The 20,154-nt window shown below is 46.4% G+C and overlaps 1 protein-coding gene and 1 long non-coding RNA gene across 2 annotated transcripts in view; one reads left to right on the plus strand and one right to left on the minus strand.

Annotated features, from left to right (window-relative positions):
• The window catches only part of fgf14 (fibroblast growth factor 14), a 469,680-nt gene extending 461,183 nt beyond the window's left edge, over positions 1-8,497 (minus strand). The window contains exon 1 of the mRNA XM_033023106.1: positions 8,203-8,497. Within this exon, the coding sequence (XP_032878997.1) occupies positions 8,203-8,404 (202 nt within the window). The 5' untranslated portion in view covers positions 8,405-8,497. The remainder of the gene's footprint in view (positions 1-8,202) is intronic.
• A 67-nt stretch (positions 8,498-8,564) lies between these two features.
• LOC116974534 lies at positions 8,565-19,954 on the plus strand. The gene is made up of 3 exons (XR_004412380.1): positions 8,565-8,669; positions 13,858-13,923; positions 19,741-19,954. It is a non-coding gene; the product is annotated as an uncharacterized LOC116974534 (long non-coding RNA).
• Positions 19,955-20,154: the final 200 nt, after the last annotated feature.

Here is a 20,154-nt window from a genome sequence, read left to right on the forward strand (position 1 = left end):
CCGCCATTCAATATGATCATGGCTGATCATCCAACTCAGTATCCTGTACCTGCCCTCTCTCCATACCCCCTGATCCCTTTAGCCACATGGGCCACATCTAACTCCCTCTTAAATATAGCCAAATGAACTGGCCTCAACTACATTCTGTGGCAGAGAATTCCAGAGATTCTCCACTCTCTGTGTGAAAATTTTTTTTCTCATCTCGGTCCTAAAAGATTTCCCCCTTATCCTTAAACTGTGACCACTTGTTCTGGACTTCCCCAACATTGGGAACAATCTTCCTGCATCTAGCCTGTCCAACCCCTTAAGAATTTTGTAAGTTTCTATAAGATCCCCCTCAATCTTCTAAATTCTAGCGAGTACAAACCGAGTCTATCCAGTCATTCTTCATATGAAAGTCCTGACATCCCAGGAATCAGTCTGATGAACCTTCTCTGTACTCCCTCTATGGCAAGAATGTCCTTCCTCAGATTAGGAGACCAAAACTGTACACAATACTCCAGGTGTGATCTCACCAAGACCCTGTACAACTGCGGTAGAACCTCCCTGCTCAAATCCTTTTACTCATAACCCATTTTGAATGAATTTAACTAGTGAGTCTAACTGATGGTGCTAATAGGTGGTGCTGGCTCGAAGGGCCGAATGGCCTACTCCTGCACCTATTGTCTATTTAACTAATGAGTTTCAATAATCGTGTGCTATTATGATTACTACTAAACTATCTCTGTGACCCTTCCCAGTATCATTCTTTCCACTCCGTCAAAGAGTCCAGATTTTTTTAATGAATTTCCTTTCCCGTTTGCGTACCTCATATTCTCATTTTTATGCACATTCCAATCTAATTAGCTACTCAGCATGTTGACGAGATCATGAGATTAAACAAGATCCCCTGCAGATGATACAAAAGGAAAGTCCAAAAAGCAAAACACTACACGTTAGACATCCTATCTAAAAAATTATAATGCTGGAAATTCTCAGCAGTTCAGACAACATCTCTGGAGAGAAAAGGTTTCAGACCAATGACCCTACATCAGATTCTGATGAAAAGTCATCAAACTGAACCATTATTTGTAGGAAGGAACTGCAGATGCTGGTTTAAACAGAAGATACAATATGCTGGAGTTACTCAGCGGGACAGGCAGCATCACTGGAGTGAAGGAATGGGTGACGTTTGTGGTCGAGACCCTTCTTCAGACTAGAGTCTGGGGAAAGGGAAACGAGAGATATAGATGGTGATATAGAGAGATATAGAACTAATGAATGAAAAGATAAGCAAAAAAAGTTACGATGATAAAGGAAACAGACCATTGTCAGCAGTTTGCTAGGTGAGAACGAGAAGCTGGTTCAACTTGGGTGGGGGAGGGATGGAGAGAGGGAGGGAATGCAGGGGTTACTTGAAGTTAGAGAAATCAATATTCATACCACTGGGCTGTAAGCTACCCAGGCGAAATATGAGATGCTGTTCGTCCAATTTGCATTTAGCCCCATTCTGACAATGGAGGAGGCCTAGGACAGAAAGGTCAGTATGGGAATGGGAAAGAGAATTAAAGTGTTTGGCAACCTGATCTCCCAGTTGCCAAACACTTTAATTCCCCTTCCCCTTCCCACACTGACCTTTCTGTCCTAGGCCTCCTCCATTATCAGAACCAGGCTAAACTGGAACATTAACTTTGTTTACCTGATCTTGCTTGACCACATGTGTGTTGCCAGCATTTTGTTTTGGCTTCATCCAAGAATGAAAGCCATGTTCCGAAAGATTGGAAAACAAAATCAACACCAATTAAATCTCTGGAGCCAGCTGTCTTCCTGGTCAGCTGCAACCAGTAGCTCTTCACCAGTAATTACATCCACTGGGCTAGTAATTGACAAGCTTGTGACAAAGACCAGGGCAACAGAATGAAAAGCAGCTGAGGAAAGAAAATGTGAAAAGTAAAATAGGAAATGAGATATTGGCAACTGATAAGGTGCAGCAACAAAAGGAAGCACTTGAAGAGGGGTTCAAAGTTCAGCATTCACTGAAAAACAACAACTGACTAAATGAGAGCCCATGAATGAATAAAGAGAGAGAAAAAATCAGAGTAAGGAATGGGGTACACATGGTGAGGAGTAATATATACACGAGAAAACGGCAGCAAAGGCTATCAAAACAACTGTGGAATTAACAGAGGTAACTAAAAATATTCTTCAGGCATTATGGATAAAATTGAGATGGAGTATTGCCAATTATTGATCCACATTAATAAGAAATTTAAAAAAACACAAACAATAGTAAAGTGAAATATTACTCTGCTTCAGGAGTTACAAGGTGCAGACTACATCAAATGACGTTACAGAAAGTAACATTTGGAATAGTAAAAGAACTATTGAACAGATTATGGGATTCAAAGGGAAGATAAAGGCCCTGGTCCAGATGGATTGCATCTGCACATTTTAAAGGGTAGCAGTGCCACTGTTAAATAGTTAACACTCCATTAGGAAAAAGTGCAACTGGTAGAGATCTGACAGAAACACTATTTCAGGCAGGGAGAACATGTCTAGGGAATGGTCTGTGTCAAAATAAATAATGGAATTCCTACAAAAGAAGAAAAAAGAAACTGTTTAGTGATCAAAAAGAGAAAATAAACATGGGTAAATGTGTAGTTTTTTTATTTTAGTTGAGAGATACAGCGCGGAAAGAGGCCCTTCAGCCCACCATGCCCGTGCCGATCAGCGATCCCCGCACATTAACACTATACTACACACATTAGAGACAATTTACACTTATACCAAGTCAATTAATGTAAACCTGCATGGCTTTGGAGTAGATAGGTCAAACAATCTACGATCATAAAATAATGCTAGAGAAACTCAGCTGGCCAGGCAACAATTCAGTTTGGAAAATGTTACCTGTCCAATGTCCTCTTCAGACTGAAGAAGGGTCTCGGCCAGAAAAGTCTGCTGTCCATTCCCTCCTCAGATACTACCTGATCCTTTGTATTTTGCTCAAGATTCCAGTATTTGGAATCTCCAAGGATCTATTGACATAGTTATTGGAAACATGTGGAGCCAAGTAAGAAGGCATGGAATGCACGAGTAACTGACTTCAAGACAGAGCAGTGGTAGAGGTGACAATACAGGCTAACATATGGCCGAAAATGGAATCACTTCAGTCTGGATTACTTTGGTCACAATTTATATTAATGACTTCACTTTTATAATCATAAACACACACCCGCTGGATTAAGGAGGTGCTTTACAATTTAAGGCTTGAAAAACTTAGGTTCTCTCTCAAAGGCTCTACCAAGACATTCCTAGATACATGGAACCCTTTCTTGGAACTTGTTAACTCTCTCAACTTGTCCCCGGACTCGGAAGAGGACGGAGTGCTCTCCACCATTGTTCTGCTCTACTGCAGCTGCTCTCCCCTTAACCCCCCCCCCCCCCCCACACGTATTTATTTAATTACTTACTTATTTACTGTTATTAGTGACCCCCTTTTTTTTTTTTTTTTTTTTTTTTTTTTTTTAGTACTTTTTGTTTCGTTTATCTTACCATATTTGTGTGGATGTGAATGTATGTGAGTGTTGTTTGTCCCCGTTTGGTTCCGACCTGATTCGGGTGGGTTGAAGGTGGGTAAGGGCTTTGAGGGTCGCTTACATACTGTTGCACAATTATGCCTTGACTGTCACTGTCTGTTATCATTGTATGTATGCAAATTGCTGTGAAATTCAAATAAAAAGATTTAAATCATAAACATAACTTTAACATTTTCAGATAAACTTGGCAGAATGTGGACATAGGAGATGGTCAACATTAGGATGTACTGCAACTAAATACAAGACCATTAGTGATTAGTAAGGGTGTCAGGAGTTATGGGGAGAAGGCAGGGGAAAGGGATTGAGAGGGAATCCCTTAGATCAGCCATGTTTTCGAGTAGACTTTTGTTCCGAATGCCCGAATTATGCTGCTATAACTATGAAGACATAACAAACTTGTAAACCTGGAAACTGTATTTTTAGCGAAGGTGTTGTGATAGCGCATGTATAAAAAGACACAGAGTGCTGGAGTAACAGCGGGTCAGGCAGCACCTCTGGAGAACATGGATCGTGACCCTTCGTTACACTCATTTGGGGAAGGGGGGGTTGAGCTGGAAGATATAGGGACAGGACAAAGCATTGGTAGGGAATAGGTTGATACAGGTTTTGCCTGGGAGAATGAGAAGATTACAGATTAGTTGCAAAGTAGGAATCCAAATAGGTTAGGGCAACAAAGAGCGAGAATAGCAATGGACAGAGCACGCAGCCGGTGACCAGGCTGATGAGAAGGCAGATACATGCCAACTAGACGCCGGTTTCATTTCGAGCACCTAAGAAATTGAAAATAAATAAATAAATACATTGTGCTAAACTTGCATTGAACCTGGGAGTACTGAGTAGGTTGTTTGTCACTGGATTATGAAGAATATTACAGGACCGAACATAAATGTAAATTTCTGCTTGTGTTAGGATGGAACTGCAGATGCTGGTTTATACCGAAGATAAGACACAAAGTGCTGGAGTAATAGCGGGACAGGCAGCATCTCTGGAGAAAGGGGATGGGTGACGTTGCGGACGGGACTCTTCTTCAGGCTGCTTATCTTCTGCTTATTGGGAAGAGGTTGTCCCGTTTCTCCTGTGTGCTGAATTAAGGATGTGGGTTGATCCGATTTAGATTTTACATTGATTGAACCTTTTTGATAGACGGGCCACGCAAGGAAGAGCAAAAACTCCACGGAGCGGTCGCCAGGGAATCAAAAGTTGTGAGGAAACGTACACTCATGGAGAGCGAGGGGAAACGGCGCTTATTCCACACGGGAATCGCAATGAATGGGGGGGGATAATAGGGAGGTATACAGGGGGAAGGGGAGAACGATAATGTCTGGCACAGCATTAATGTCACCACAGCCCGTCAGCTAGAGGCCTCTGTGCGTTGTACACTCGAATTTCTAACTTTTAGCAGCGATAAAAGGTGAGTTGGACAGAATGCGAATCTACTTGAGCAGCACATATTGGATTCAGGTGATATAGACCAAAGCGTGTTGGACGCGAACCTGTGCCCCGGAGAGTCTTTCCTCCCCATCTTGAGATAAGTTATGGCCCCCGAGGTGAGTCAATGCCGGGTGTCTCCGCCAGAGTAGTGTTGCTCTGAGGGTCACCTGCCGTCCATCGACCTGAAGCTGAACAGCCAGAGTATGTAGTCATGAAAGGGGGTGGCCATGAAAGGGGGTGAGGTAGGAAGGGGTCTGGTCATGATAGGAGGCGGGGTGTCATTAAGGGGGGGTCTGGGGGTGAGGTCACCGTTGGTCTTAATGTGGAGGCAACATGAAAACAACGAGAGGCTGGGAAATTGATTCGTTTTGTTCCGTCCACGACATCTACTGTACATCACTTCGGTTCGCCTTGGACCACAACGCAAGCCTCGACCCCGGGCGGGGGGTTGAGTGGGAGCCCCCCCCCGGGGGCGCCCGGCCTGTCGCTCCCGACACTGCTGAGGCTTTTGATGCAGACCACGGCGGCGGAATGCAGGCGCGACCCCCCCCCCCACCCACCCACACACACACATACATACATACATACACACACACAGCCCGCAAATGCAACGAGCACAGCATGCGACACTCGCTGTGTTTACTACACGCAAGACACCACACGCAGGGAGGCAGCCGTGTGTTTGCTCGTGTGTGTGTGTGTACGTGTTGTTGTGTATGTTTGTGTGCGCGCCCGCGTATTCGCACACACTGCACAACTCATGAAGCCGCCACACGCAGTAATGTGCACACCTTCACACACGGCAGCTGCATCTGCACCCCTCCCTCCCCCCGTGTAGTACACAGCGCTCCCGAAAACATCGGTGCCGTAATACTGTCGCAGGTTGCTGATCAGTGGGAAGCAGAGGCGTCGAGACGCATGTATCCCCACACATGTACAACACGCTGCGTGCAGTCCATATATGGGGCCTGGGGGTAACAGCTACACACACACACATATCACTCCAACCATTACGTCCAAAGAAACCGACTGAAGCCCGCGTCTACGTACATTGGTCGTGCGGTGTACGTACAGCCGCAATCCGGGATGAACAGAAAGCTATTTGCAGAGATCTAAATAAATCAATGTAATGCAGTACTAACCGGGGCCGAGCGCTGCTGCATTCACCGGGAAGGAACGCGGACGGCCGGGCTGGTTTTTGGAATCGTTTAATTTCCCTTTCTGGGGAAGGTTTATATCGCGTTAATGCGCCGCTATGTAGACTTCAGGAGAAAAATATTTTTTCTAAGCAGACGTCTCGTTGTGCACCGTGACGGGGGGGGCGGGGGGCAACAGGAGGTTCGCGGGGGCGGCGGACAGGTTCAGCTTGTGAACAATAGCTCGGATCATTCGCATGTTAGTAAAACGAGAACGCTTTAATTTGTGGCGGAAATATGAGCATTTGGGGGGGAGGGGGTAGGTAGTAGCATATCGGACGCGCAACGCCAAGCGAGCCTTAAGTGGGATGATGAGAGAAATCGGGAAATTCGTGACTCAAAACAAATCTGTAACGCCCGGGGTGGTCGCGACAAATCTGCTCTGCGGGTAACGCGGTCCCCGCGGGTCGAGAGAGTGTCTGTGGTCTGTGTTTTAGTCGCCGAAACCTGGTGCTTCCGAAAGCCCCGGCGCTCGGCGAGTCAGAGACGGCGGTCGCTCAGACCATCCTCTCCACAGCCCCCACACTAAAGTGAAGTTTTAATGCATAATATGGCGTGCTGAGGACACGACCCCCTCGAGTCGCCTCGCCGGCGGGACTACGCAAAGGTTTCGAGGAAGTACAACCGGAGAAAACAACACACACAGTGACAGATCCCGCTTTGATCTAAAAAAGGATGAGAAGCGGTGGTCCCTTGAGCAGAGAGGCTGGGAGATTCTGCAAATACATTCAACTGCGGAAATCGGGGAGCTTCAACACGGAGAGTCTGCCTGCAATTAACTGGGATTTTGTTTTCCTGACTACACATGCACGCAATCCCGACTCCCTCTCCCTCGGGTCAGTTATAAGTTTCATGTTATTAAACAAGAGCCTGATTAAGAACTGCCATTGGCAATGCTTGTTTGTGTTTCTGTTCTTTCAAGAGATAAGTTAGTGCACCTCCACACACTCAGGCAAACAATGCAGAGGGACATTGCAAAGGCTTATCCTTTCTGTCGCTAACTCCGTTACCGTCAACGAAGGAATGAACAGTCTTCAGATTGGCCTCGATGGTTAACTCAGTGACAGCTACAAATGCTCACTAATAAAGCGAGGCTTGATATGTCCATGTGTAAACCATGCAACAATCAATGTTCCCACTTGAAACGGGGGCAACTTTCAATGCCGGGCCCGAGCGGCCGACACGTAGCCCGCGGATATTATCGATCGCAGCGGTTGAACAGGAAGCACCTCCTCTCCGAAATACATCTATGATAATCTGACCCGACCTTTGCGAGACTTGCTAAACTTTATTGGAATCGGACCGGAAGCATCTCTCCAAAGACCCCCAAGCACTGCAATGCTGACACCGTGTATCTGGAGGACCCCCGGGGTGGGATCTCAACGCACCCCCTCCCTCCCGACCCCCAGAACGGCGGCCGGTGGGTGGAAGCCTAGTCTACCCTACCCTACCCAACCAGCCTCAACACAAGCGGTTTCCAAGGCTGCTCCTTCTTGAAAATGAGGAAAGGTGGGGGGGAGGGAAGGGTGGGAGGATGGGTAGGTGTAGGGCCAACTTGGCTGCGGCGGTTGAGAAAGGGTCTGCACTTTTGCGCCACACTGCGCACATCGTGGTTCGGAGCGGCCGCTTCTCTGGCGGGGCGGGTCGGGCCCCGAATTCAACTCTTTGCCGTTGATCGAGTGGCTTCGAGTCCCCGGCCGAGGGAGGGGGGGGGGGGGGGGTAAGGATTGCCAGCGATAACACCAGTGATCTACTACACCGCAGTGCTAACGTCAGAGGTAGCTTCCAGCATCCCCCCCAAGACTGTTCCATCAGCTGCACCCAGCATCTCCTAAACATGCATTTGCAAAAACACAACAATCAAACCCACGGCGGCCGCCAGACACCCGCGCGTGTGGCCGGGGGTAGAGGCGAAGGGGGTGCCACAGAGTGAGTGCTTGTAACCCCCCTCCCTCTCCCTCTCCCTCCCTCATACCCCCTGGAAGCGGGCAGATGCTCACCAACCGGACTCTTGCTTCGCTTGAAACTCTTTCCACAAAGACACTGCAGCATATGCGTTCCTTTGCTGAAAATATTCCAAAGAATCCACATTGATTTGGGTGGAGGACAATCCAATAGCTTAGACACTCTGGAAAGCAGGTCCTTCCGGTTGCATAATGTAGCCGGAGCCGAGAGCCTGGTCAAACAGACGAAATTTCGCATAGAAAATTATATTCCGGTCTCCCACACTATCTCACGTGATTGTTTGCCCGAGTTGTCGGCAGAGGCAGGGGATGATGGAGATGGCAGTGGGAAGCCAGCGAGCGCTCGGCTCCCCGCTCCAACGCAAGGTGTCCTGGGAGGCAGAGAGGACGGTGTGTTAACAAGGACACCCCCGCCCCACAACAAATAACTGTGCAAGAGGCGAGAGTCCATCCCTGGGGAGAGAAGCATCGGCCGAGCCGCAGAACAACTGTTGAAGGCAGAGGTGGGCAGATTCCATCTTCCAAAATGTGTGCGTCCCCGGGCTGTGGATGGGCGAGGGGGAGAAGAGAGAGAGGAAGGAGAGGTGCGGGGTTTAAGGGGTGTTTTACATCGGCCTCTCCCACCGGGAGGGTGGTCGGAGCCGGGGGCCGCAAGGCACCTGCATTCCGGCCGGGACCCTGCCCCCGCCGAGCGGCGGCGCCTTCACGGGAATGCGGAGCCCGCCGTGATGTTCCCGCACTGGTCCGACGCTGGCGTCCGGATGGAGGAAGCCTCCCGCCAGCTCTGCGTCCGTTCGCAGACGGGGGGGAGGAAGGAGGGAGGGGGGGGAGGAAGGAGGGAGGGAGGGGGGGGAGGAAGGAGGGAGGGAGGGGGGGGGAGGAAGGAGGGAGGGGGGGGGGGGGGGAGGAGGGAGGGGGGGAGGAAGAGGAGGGGGGGGGGAGAGAAGAAGCAGGAGGGTGGGGGGAGAGGAGGGGGGGGGAGAGAGCGATCAGCGTCTGAAGGGACGCGATACTCTCCCCCGAGAGAAGGCGGCGCTTGCCATCACCGCCCGATGGGCCGAGGAGTGTCGGCCCGCGGACAGATGAGAAGATGGGGTGGGTGGAGATTGGGTAGGTTACCCCAAGTCTCGGGTCCCGGTCCCACGCCGCCCGCTGGGCTGCACCTGTCCGCCGCCGAGTGCGCTGAGCCAAAGCCCAGACAGACACCGGTTGGCAGCTCGCCTCGCCCGCTCACCTGTCCACAGTGCCGGCTGGAGACTGGAGGGTCCAAAGCTGCTGGAGGCGACCGCGCTCCACGGGCAGAAATCACTGCTCGGTCCGCTCCCACTGACCCAGGTATCCGGGGATAGTCTAGACGAGGCGAAACGGGGGGCCTCGGGACAGGACGGGAGGGAGGGGAGGGGAGGGGAAGGGAGGGTCGGTGGGTCTGTGGGACCGGAGCGGGAAGGAGGTTCCCAGGACAGGATCCCCTCCCCCTTGCCCCATCAGCACCAGTCGCACTCTCGGTCACATTTTGTCACATAACGCCAACCCGCAAACCCGGGTCCCACTCCATCCTTCACTTTATCACACTTGAGTATGAAATGTTTAACTCCGGGAACTCCGTGGTTCAAAGGGAGAGATGCGAGTTCACGGTGAGCCGAGCGCCGGCCTGGACCGAAGCGGAGGACTGGGTGGCGGTACCCAAACTCTCTGCTGTGCACGGCTGCTGGATTACGGCTGGTCCCAAGCGCGCATTGGTGGCGGGACGTTTAAAGTTATTTTTAAATAAACAACTACAAACTGCTGGGGGAACTCAGCGGATCCAGCAGCATCTGAATGGGGGATTGGACAGACGACGTTTCGGGTCGAAACATTTCCTCAAAACGAAACGTCGGCTGTCCATTCCCCGCCCCGCACAGATATTGCCCGAACCGCTGAGATCCCCCCAGAGGTTTGTTTCCTTCGCTCCAGATTCCATCTTCTGCATTTCCTCGTGCCTTCGTTTAAATAAAAGTGGGTTAAACTAATATAAGTAGCGGAGAACATTAAACTGCCAGATCATTGTCAAGCTGCTAGTTCACCACGTCCTTCAAAGAGGAACTTTGTGACTCTGCTCCAGAATAACTCCAGACCAATGTGACTTCTCTGGGGCAGTACACTCAACTCCCCAGTGCCCCCTTCACCATAACCGGGATAAGGATCGGAGCACAAAGTGCTGGATAAACTCATCGGGTCATGCAGCATATCTGAAGGACATGAAGGTAGGCGTCGTTTTGGGTCGGCACCCTTCTTCAGACAACCCAGACACTTTTATTGTGTATGTGTGTTGTACTTAAGATTCCAGTAACTGCAGTTCCTTGTGACCTGGGACGAGGGAAAGTTTTGATTTAGAAAGTTATTGAATCGAGTTTATTGCCATAAGCACAAATAAGGTGAGGCACATGAACTTTCACGTGTAATAAAAATCTTTCTTGCAGCAGGATCGCCGCACATACACCCAAACACAAATGATACATGAATAACACACACATTCTGCAAGACAAGGCTGCAAAACACAATTAGATAACAATCCATAGAAACATAGAAATTAGGTGCAGGAGTAGGCCATTCGGCCCTTCGAGCCTGCACCGCCATTCAATATGATCATGGCTGATCATCCAACTCAGTATCCTGTACCTGCCTTCTCTCCATACCCCCTGATCCCTTTAGCCACAAGGGCCACATCTAACTCCCTCTTAAATATAGCCAATGAACTGGCCTCAACTACCTTCTGTAGCAGAGAATTCCAGAGATTCACCACTCTCTGTGTGAAAAAATGTTTTTCTCATCTCGATCCTAAAATATTTCTCCCATCCTTAAACTGTGACCCCTTGTTCTGGACTTCCCCAACATTGGGAACAATCTTCCTGCATCTAGCCTGTCCAACCCCTTAAGAATTTTGTAAGTTTCTATAAGATCCCCCCTCAATCTTCTAAATTCTAGCAAATACAATCCATGGTAGTGTATGAGGTGGTCTATGGTGTCCTGTTGTTGAGGTAGCATTAGGGTTGTGCAGTTCTATTCAAGGACCGGATAGTTGTTGGAAAATAGCTGTTCCCGAACATAGAGGTGTAGGACTTTAAATTTATTTACCTTCTGCCCGATGGTGACAGTGAAAGGAGGCCATGCCCTGGATGGGGGGGGGGGGATCCATTATGATAGATGCCACCATATTGAGGTCACCTCATGATGGTGCTTTTGATGTTGGGGATGCTTTCAATTGTCCCTCCTCACTGCCATCTCCTGAAAGTGCTGTTGAGTGATAAATTTGGATGTCCCGGTGGTGCCCATACCCCACCTGCCATTCATCAATAACTTCAGCTGGCACATTCTCCTGGGAAACTCAGGGAGAAACGTTTCTCCATCACCAATCATATGTTTTCATATGTTTTACTGGTTGGGCTTCATCCAAATGGTTACAATCAACTGGAAATGTTATATTGGTGTATGGATATTGTTCATAAATGATAGGAGCAGAATTAGGCCATTCGGCCCATCGTCTTCTCCACCATAGAAACAGAAAAATAGTTGCAGGAGGAGGCCATTTGGCCCTTTGAGCCAGCACTACCATTCAATATGATCATGGTTGATCATCTAAAATCAGTACCCCATTCCTGCCTTTTCCTCATATCCCTTGATTCCTTTAGCCCTAAGAGCTAAATCTAACTCTTGAAAACATCCAAGTGAATGGGCCTCCACTGCCAGCTGTGGCAGAGAATTCCACACATTCACAACTCTCTGGGTGAAAAAAAAAATCCTCTTCTCAGTCCTAAATGGCCTACCCCTTATTTTCTTAAACTGTGACCCCTGGTTCTGGACTTCCCCAACATCGGAAACATTTTTCCTGCATCTAGCCTGTCCAATCATTTAAGAATTTTATATGTTTCTATAAGATCTCCTCTCATCCTTCTAAATTCCAATGAATACAAGCCCAGTCGACCCATTCTTTCATCATATATCAGTCCCGCCATCCCGGGAATTAACCTGATAAACCTACGCTGCACTCCCTCAATAGCAAGAATGTACTTTGTCAAATTAGGAGAGCAAAATGGCACACAATACTCCAGGTGCGGTCTCACCAAGGCCCTGTACAAGTGCAGTAGGACGTCCTTGCTCCTAAACTCAAATCCTCTCGCAATGAAGGCCAACATGCCATTAGCTTTCTTCACTGCCTGCTGTACCTGCATGCTTACTTTCAGTGACTGATGTACAAGCACCTCCCTTGGTCATGGCTGGTCTATCTTTCCCTCTCAACCCCATTCTCCTGTCTTCTACTCGTAATCCCCTTACTAATGAAGAATTACTAATCAGAAGTTACCGCTGCTCTCACCCGGCAGACTGAGATTTGTGGGAATGCAGTCTCATAGCCCAACGGGTGACCATTCAGCCCATCCAGCCTCTGCCGACCCTGAGAGTCCCCAGTCAGTTTCGCTCCTGCAAATATTTTCAGTTTTTCTCCAATTCCCATTGAATCAGGAAGGGATATTCCAGAGCACAGGAAATCACTGCCTAAGAACATCCCCGCTCTCTCTGCTGCTGCTGACACTCAATTTGAGGTTGTCTGCTCCACTGACTGACTTGCCTGCGGTTAGAAAACAGTATCCCCTCTAACAAATTCCGTCATCACCATTATCTCCCTTTCTATCTAATCCCACTCTGACCTGGATGCACCTCTAGACTCAGCAATAAAGTTCATTCCAAGCTCCTCTGAGGGTGCTCCCAAGACCCTTGGCAAACCAAAACTTGAACAAGTAAAATCGTTTCGAGCATATACAGAAAACAATTAATTGTGTTGATTGCAGCGGCTAGTGAAGGTGGTGGAGCACAACTAAGGAACTCTCCTCTGCACCATATAACCATATAACAATTACAGCACGGAAACAGGCCATCTCGACCCTTCTAGTCCATGCCGAACACGTATTCTCCCCTAGTCCATTATACCTGCGCTCAGACCATAACCCTCAATTCCTTTCCCGTCCATATAACTATCCAATTTATTTTTAAATGATAAAAACGAACCTGCCTCTCACTGGAAGCTCATTCCACACAGCCACCACTCTCTGAGTAAAGATGTTCCCCCTCATGTTACCCCTAAACTTCTGTCCCTTAATTCTCAAGTCATGTCCTCTTGTTTGAATCTTCCCTACTCTCAGTGGGAAAAGCTTATCCACGTCAACTCTGTCTATCCCTCTCATCATTTAAAAAACCTCTATCAAGTCCCCCCCCTTAACCTTCTGCGCTCCAAAGAATAAAGCCCTAACTTGTTCAACCTTTCTCTGTAACTTAGTTGCTGAAACCCAGGCAACATTCTAGTAAATCTCCTCCGTACTCTCTACCATCCCGAATAATCCTCCCCCACTGGACTGGTCATAGGCCCATGGATTGGGACAGGTGGGAGGTGTACTTTTCCAAAGGAGCAGGAGAAGAAAACATCTCCAATCTACGGGCATAACCGAAGCTCCTAATTCCTGGAATATTTCTGGTGCATCTCCTTTCAGAGTTCCTGACTTAAAATGTGGTGCCCAGTTTTATTTAAGTCTTTCATGTGAAATATTTCTTGGCATGTGAAACTGAATGTGTCGGTTTTAAGTTAATGGTCCAAGAATTCCTGTGCCTGGCATCTAAACACAACGCATCATCCACTCAGCTTGCCCTGCCTGTTTTACACAGGAAAGCGCTGCAAGTAGATGTGGAAACACCACAGAACCTAAACAGGGCACTTGTGCCCATTGTAAAGTGAGAAAGCACTTCCTTATCAAACCAATTTTTATTTTGCAATAACTGATGTCATTTTATTTGCAGCTAACTGAAAGGTTGTGGCAATTTGAAAGCCAGAGGTGGATGGGGAACAGGAGCATCTCCAGATTGCACCAAGTTATCGATGACACCACAGCCTTGGGGTATCCTCTTATTATTAAACTGTCTCTGGAGATTGAGGTTGATTTATTTCCACAGGTTCTGGGGCGGCATTAGTTGTTCTAGGAAGTGGGCAGGCACCTGCTTTGGTGGAAATAACAACTTCCACGGCCACGCTATGATCAGACTCTTGAACAGACCTCTCATATGCTGAGGATGCATTCCCAATCTCATAATCTCCCTCATTGGGACCTTCCATTGATTTTACCTGTAGTTTCCCTCTAGCTGTAACACTATAATCTGCACTCTGTTTCCCTTCTATTTTTGCTTTCCCTGATGTACTCATGTATGTTGTGATTTGCCCAGATTGTATGCAAAACATACACGTGATAATAATGAACCAATACCAATACAAGTACCACGGAGTGCCCTCATTCCATTCTACTGGTGTATGGACATTAATGCTTATACATTTGTGGGCACAAGCACAGATAGTTCTCCCCCCCGTTCTGGCCCTGGGCAAAATCTCGCACACACACCGCACGTGAACAACATTACCTCAGCAGTAGGCAGACTCAGGGCGGGGCGTAGGACCACCAATGCTGACTGTCTAGGCCAATGCTTGGGGCAGCTGGGCAGGGGAATAAACTTGCAGAAGACAGGCAGATTTAATGGTGATCCTCTCTCCATCCTCATCTCCCTCTTCCCACTCAGACCTCCTCCCTCTCCCTTCCTTTCCCCATCAGTTCCCTAGCTCTTCCCCCATCCCAATTACCTGCCAATCTCCAGCAATCTCCTTCAGTCTGAGGAAGGGTTTCGGCCCGAAACGTTGCCTATTTCCTTCGCTCCATAAATGCTGCTGCACCCGCTGAGTTTATCCAGCATTTTTGTGTACCTTCGATTTCCAGCATCTGCAGTCCCTTCTTAAACAATCTCCAGCAGTTGGTCTGTAATGTAACCTAGACAATCCAGTGAGCCTTTGTTCCAGATGCAGCAGGTACCTGGATGGTTGACATAGAATTTTATAAGGGAAACAACTGATAATAGTCATAGAGTTGTATAGCAAGGAAACAGACCTCTCAACCAGCCAACCATCCAAACTAGTTCCATTTGCCTACGTTTGACCCATTTCCCTTTAAGCCTTTCCTATCCATGTACCTACCCAAGTGTCTTTTAAGTGTAGTTATAGTACCTGCCTCAACTACCACCTCTGGCAGTTCATTCCATATACTCACCATCCTCTGAATGAAAACGTTGCCCCTCAGGTTTATATTTCATCTCTCACCTTAAACACATGGCATCTTGATTTTGATTCCCTTACCCAAGGGGAAAAAATAATTCATTCACTCTATCTATACCCTCACAATTTTATAGACCTCTCTATAAAATAAGAAAGAGGAATAACTATGTGGCTATGTGGCGTCAGCCAGGAAGACTCTCTGCACAAGTCGGATTTGCAATTGCACTATTTTTAACAGATAAAATAGTGCTTTTTTATTTATCCATTGTAAATAAAAATGTACTTATATGACCTGCGCTGCATCCAACTATTTACTCTACATTGATTAGCAGATTTCACAAGGCCTGGCTTATTGTGGAATTAATTAATTGACAACGATTGGATTATGTGTGCTGTTTGCCTGTGGGTGAATCACTTGACCAAACCAGAAGCAGAGAAACAAAAATCGTGATTGGAAGCAAAATATTGCAGAGTGTGCAAGTCTGAAATAAAAACTGAGATATAGTGCGCTGGTCCCAGTTACACTGTTGGGAAACATTGTAAGGCTGGTGACCAAACATGTGCTGTGACATAGATTAAATCCACCTACTCAGTAAGGTAGCACAGGACAATTATATAACAGCAGTGTTTGAATAAGCATAGAGAGGCAGTGTTGTTGCCATCATTGAAGATGTTTTACAGCCGCAACATAATAAAAACAGATTCCTTTCAGAAAAGCACATCCTTGAGACATTCCAGAATATTTTACAAATGTACACATAGTTATAATTTCAATTATGCTGCCAAGATCCTGCAAACAGCAATGTCACAGCGATCAAATAGTATTTTTTGGTCTCAACCTGAAACGTCACCTATCCATATATGAAGAGATGCTGACTGATCCTCTAAGTTACTGCAACACTTTGTGTCCTTTTGCGTAAACCAGTATCTGCAGTTCCTTGTTTTTAAATTATGTTTAATAGATGAACGTTAGCCCAAGATATTGCTCTTCTGAATTTCAAACATGGAAACACAATTTAACATCTCATTCAATGGACTGCACTTCCAACAGGGCAACCTTTGCTCATTGGTGTCAGCCTACAAAGTGCCTGGGTCTTCAGATCAACTGCATATACTGTGTGGATGGACTCTATCCATCTAGAAGCACAGTGAGCATGCAACACCTCTAAAGGAAATGCAGTGATTAGCACCAGCCATGGTGCATGACTGTTTTTAACCTCACCAAAGCTTTTACTTCCATCAACGTGGAGGAGATATTCCTTGAAAAAAATTGTAACATTTTCATGGACTCCTCAGAATCCCTGGCCTATGACCATTCAAAATAAAGAAGGAGCACATGGTGGTATTGAAAACCTGTGTGTTGGGAGTAGACAGAAGCCCAGTGTAAATGGCAGAATTAGAAACCTGCTCCTAAACCACCCTCCCATATCTCACTCTCATCAACTTACTATTGGTACTGGAAATCTTCCAACAGGGCAAATCTTAGTGACATGACCTCTCAATCTTCCGACATGGTCAAAGCATATTATATTATATCCATACAATATGTTGGTGAGACCAAACTTGAATTATTCTGTGCAGTTCCAATCGTCTAGCTATAGGGAGGATGTCATTAAGCTCGAGAGGATGCAGAAAAGATTCACAAGCCCAGAGGTGGAGGGTGAGTTGTAAGGATGGAATGAATAGTCTGGGATTGATTTTCCTGGAGCAAAGAAGGTTGAGGGGCAACGTTAAAGAGGTATATAAAAATCACGAGGAACATAAATAAAATGAATGGCCACAGTCTTATTTTCCAGGATAGGAGAGACTAAAACTTGAGAAGATTGAGGGGGGATCCTATAGAAACTTACAAAATTCTTTAGCGGTTGGACAGGCTAGATGCAGGAAGATTATTCCCGATGTTGTGGAAGTCCAGAACAAGGGGTCACAGTTTAATGATAAGGGGGAAATCTTTTAGGACCGAGATGAGAAAAACATTTTTCACACAGAGAGTGGTGAATCTCTGGAATTCTCTGTCACAGAAGGTAGTTGAGGCCAGTTCACTGGCTATATTTAAGAGGGAGTTAGATGTGGCCCTTGTGGCTAAAAGGATCAGGGGGTATGGAGAGAAGGCAGGTACAGGATACTGAGTTGGATGATCAGCCATGATCATATTGAATGGCGGTGCAGGCTCGAAGGGCTGAATGGCCTACTCCTGCACCTAATTTCTATGTTTCTATGTTTGAGGGTATAGGTTTTAAGTGAGAGGGAAGAGATTTACCAGTGACCTGAGGGGGCAACCTTTTCTCACATATATAGAATGAACTGCCAGAGGTAGGTAGAATTCAAACATTTGGACAGGTGGACGGATAAGGAATGGTTTAGAGGGATATGGCCAAATGCTGGCAAATGGAACTAGCTAAGCGACTTGGTCAACATGAATGAGTTGGGCCGAAGGACCTGCTTCTGTATAACCCAATGATTGTAAATTCTAGCAGGTATCAACCTCTCCTCATTAAACAAGCCCCTCAACCCTAGAGACCAATCAAATGAATCTGCACTGCACAAACTCCAAAGACAAATTGTCCATTAGATATAAAGACTAAAGTTGCACAGAGTATTGTGACGAAAGTCTCATTAACCCCTAGCCAAATCTCAGCAAGGCAATGGAGTAACAGATCTTGTGTGTTTGGCCAGCACGTCTTTTCATTATTTGCTACTGAGATAAAGGTCAACAGACTTAACATCTGTGTGGAGCAACAATAAATACCACTTAAATCTGCCTATTTACAGTAATGTTGCAACCCTTAGGTTGTCTGAGTAAAAAACTGAATTAAAGATTCTAACCCAATGATATAATTGCATATTGTGCAAACTCTAATCAATATATGGTTAGTTATAAAAAGTCCCTGCAGATTTGCATCATGTTATTGGATACTGGCAGAGGTTCTCACTGATCAATATTGCTTTTATATTATCTGAGCAACCATTTAGTGAATTAAGTGTCCTTCAAAATGATTTACTTGGATGATACCGGAAATGATAGAACATTTATATTACAGAAGGAGGAACAGACTACATTTTAAGAGCATATTGCGGGAGGAAATTTAATAAAGATCCTTAAAGTTTTGAAAGCGTGGACAAGAAGAAAGAATGTTTCTGCTTGTGGAAAAACTACTTTGCCATTATGAGGAATTGGGAATTCAGAAGCAGCTTCTCTTTCCAGAAGGTGCAGGGATAGGGAAAAACAAATAGACACATGGGGGAGAGGAGATGAGGGAATGTGTTAACAGAGTAAGATGAAGGATGGGAGCACAAGCAACAAACTGGGCTCATGGTCAAGCATCAAGAGTGTTTAATTGGCATATGTACCAGCAACGGAACGATTAAATTCTTACTTGATGCAGCATAACAGGCGCTTTAACACAATTGCTCATGGATAATGTTCTATGGGCAATGTAATTGACAACAACATTGATGTACTGAGAGATCATGGGGTCCAAATCCATAGCTCTCTCAAAGTAGTTATATATTCAGATAGAGTGGTAAGGAAGGCTTATGGCATGCTTGTCTTCATCTGTTGGGGCATTCAGTATAAGAGTTAGGAAGTCTTGATGCCGTTTTATAGGATTTTCGTTGGGCCGTATTGAGAGTATTACATCGGTTCTGATTCCCCTTTGCTGGAAGAATGTGAAGGTTTTGGAGAGGGTGCAAAGAAGTTCACTAGAAGGATGTGTAGGAAAGAACTGCAGATGATGGTTTAAATTGAAGATAGACACAAAATGTTGGAGTAACTCAGCAGGACAGGCAGCATCTCTGGAGAGAAGGAATGGATGACGTTTCGGGTAGAGACCCTTCTTCAGACTGACGTCAGGGGAGTGGGCTGTACAAAGATAAAACGTCGGAGATGGTTAGACTAGTAGGAGAACTGGGAAGGGGGAGGGGATGGAGAGAGAGGGAAAGCAAGGGCTACTTGAAGTTAGAGAAGTCAAAGTCAGCAATATATGAGGTGCTGTTCTGCCAATTTGCGCTGGACATTATTCTGACAATGGAGGAAGCCTAGGACAGAAAGGTCAGTGTGGGAATCGGGGAGTTAAAGTGATGAGCAACTGGGAGATCAGATAGGTTAGGGCAAACTGAGCGGAAGTGTTCAGCGAAACGATCGCCGAGCCTGCGCTTGGTCTTGCCGATATACAGGAGTCCACACCTAGAACAGCAGATACAGTATTTACTGGAAGGATGCCTGGATTAAAGAATATTAGCTAAAAGGAGAAGTTGGACAAATGTGGATTGTTTTCTCTTCCAGGGATGGTGGCAGAAGGAAATACAATAGTGGCATTTAAGAGACTTTTGGATAGGCACATAGGTGTGCAAGGAATGGTGATTAATTTAACCTGGCATCATGCTTGGCACAGAAATTGTGAGTGTGCTGTACTTTTCTAAGTTCTATGTAATATTTATTCCATTTACTTTTTTAGGTTAGTTCAGAAATGCTTGATCTCAGAAGCCAAGCACGCTTAAAGCAGATGAAAAATTCACTGCATGTCTGGCAGCATCTCGAGGGAGAGAAACACAGATACTTTAGATCAAATTAATGAAAAGTCGTTGACCTGAAACATTAACTTCTCTCTACACAAAGGGTCCCTGACCTGCCAACTATTCCCTCCAACTTCTACTTTTATCTCTGTGGTTGAAGGATACTCATTATAACCATATAACCATATAACAATTACAGCACGGAAACAGGCTATCTCGGCCCTACCGAACAATTATTTTCCCTTAGTCCCACCTGCCTGCACTCATACCATAACCCTCCATTCCCTTCTCATCCATATGCCTATCCAATTTATTTTTAAATGATACCAACGAACCTGCCTCCACCACTTCCACTG

Source organism: Amblyraja radiata, chromosome 6 (genome assembly GCF_010909765.2).
Source record: "Amblyraja radiata isolate CabotCenter1 chromosome 6, sAmbRad1.1.pri, whole genome shotgun sequence".
In the NCBI taxonomy this organism is placed as follows: domain Eukaryota; kingdom Metazoa; phylum Chordata; class Chondrichthyes; order Rajiformes; family Rajidae; genus Amblyraja; species Amblyraja radiata.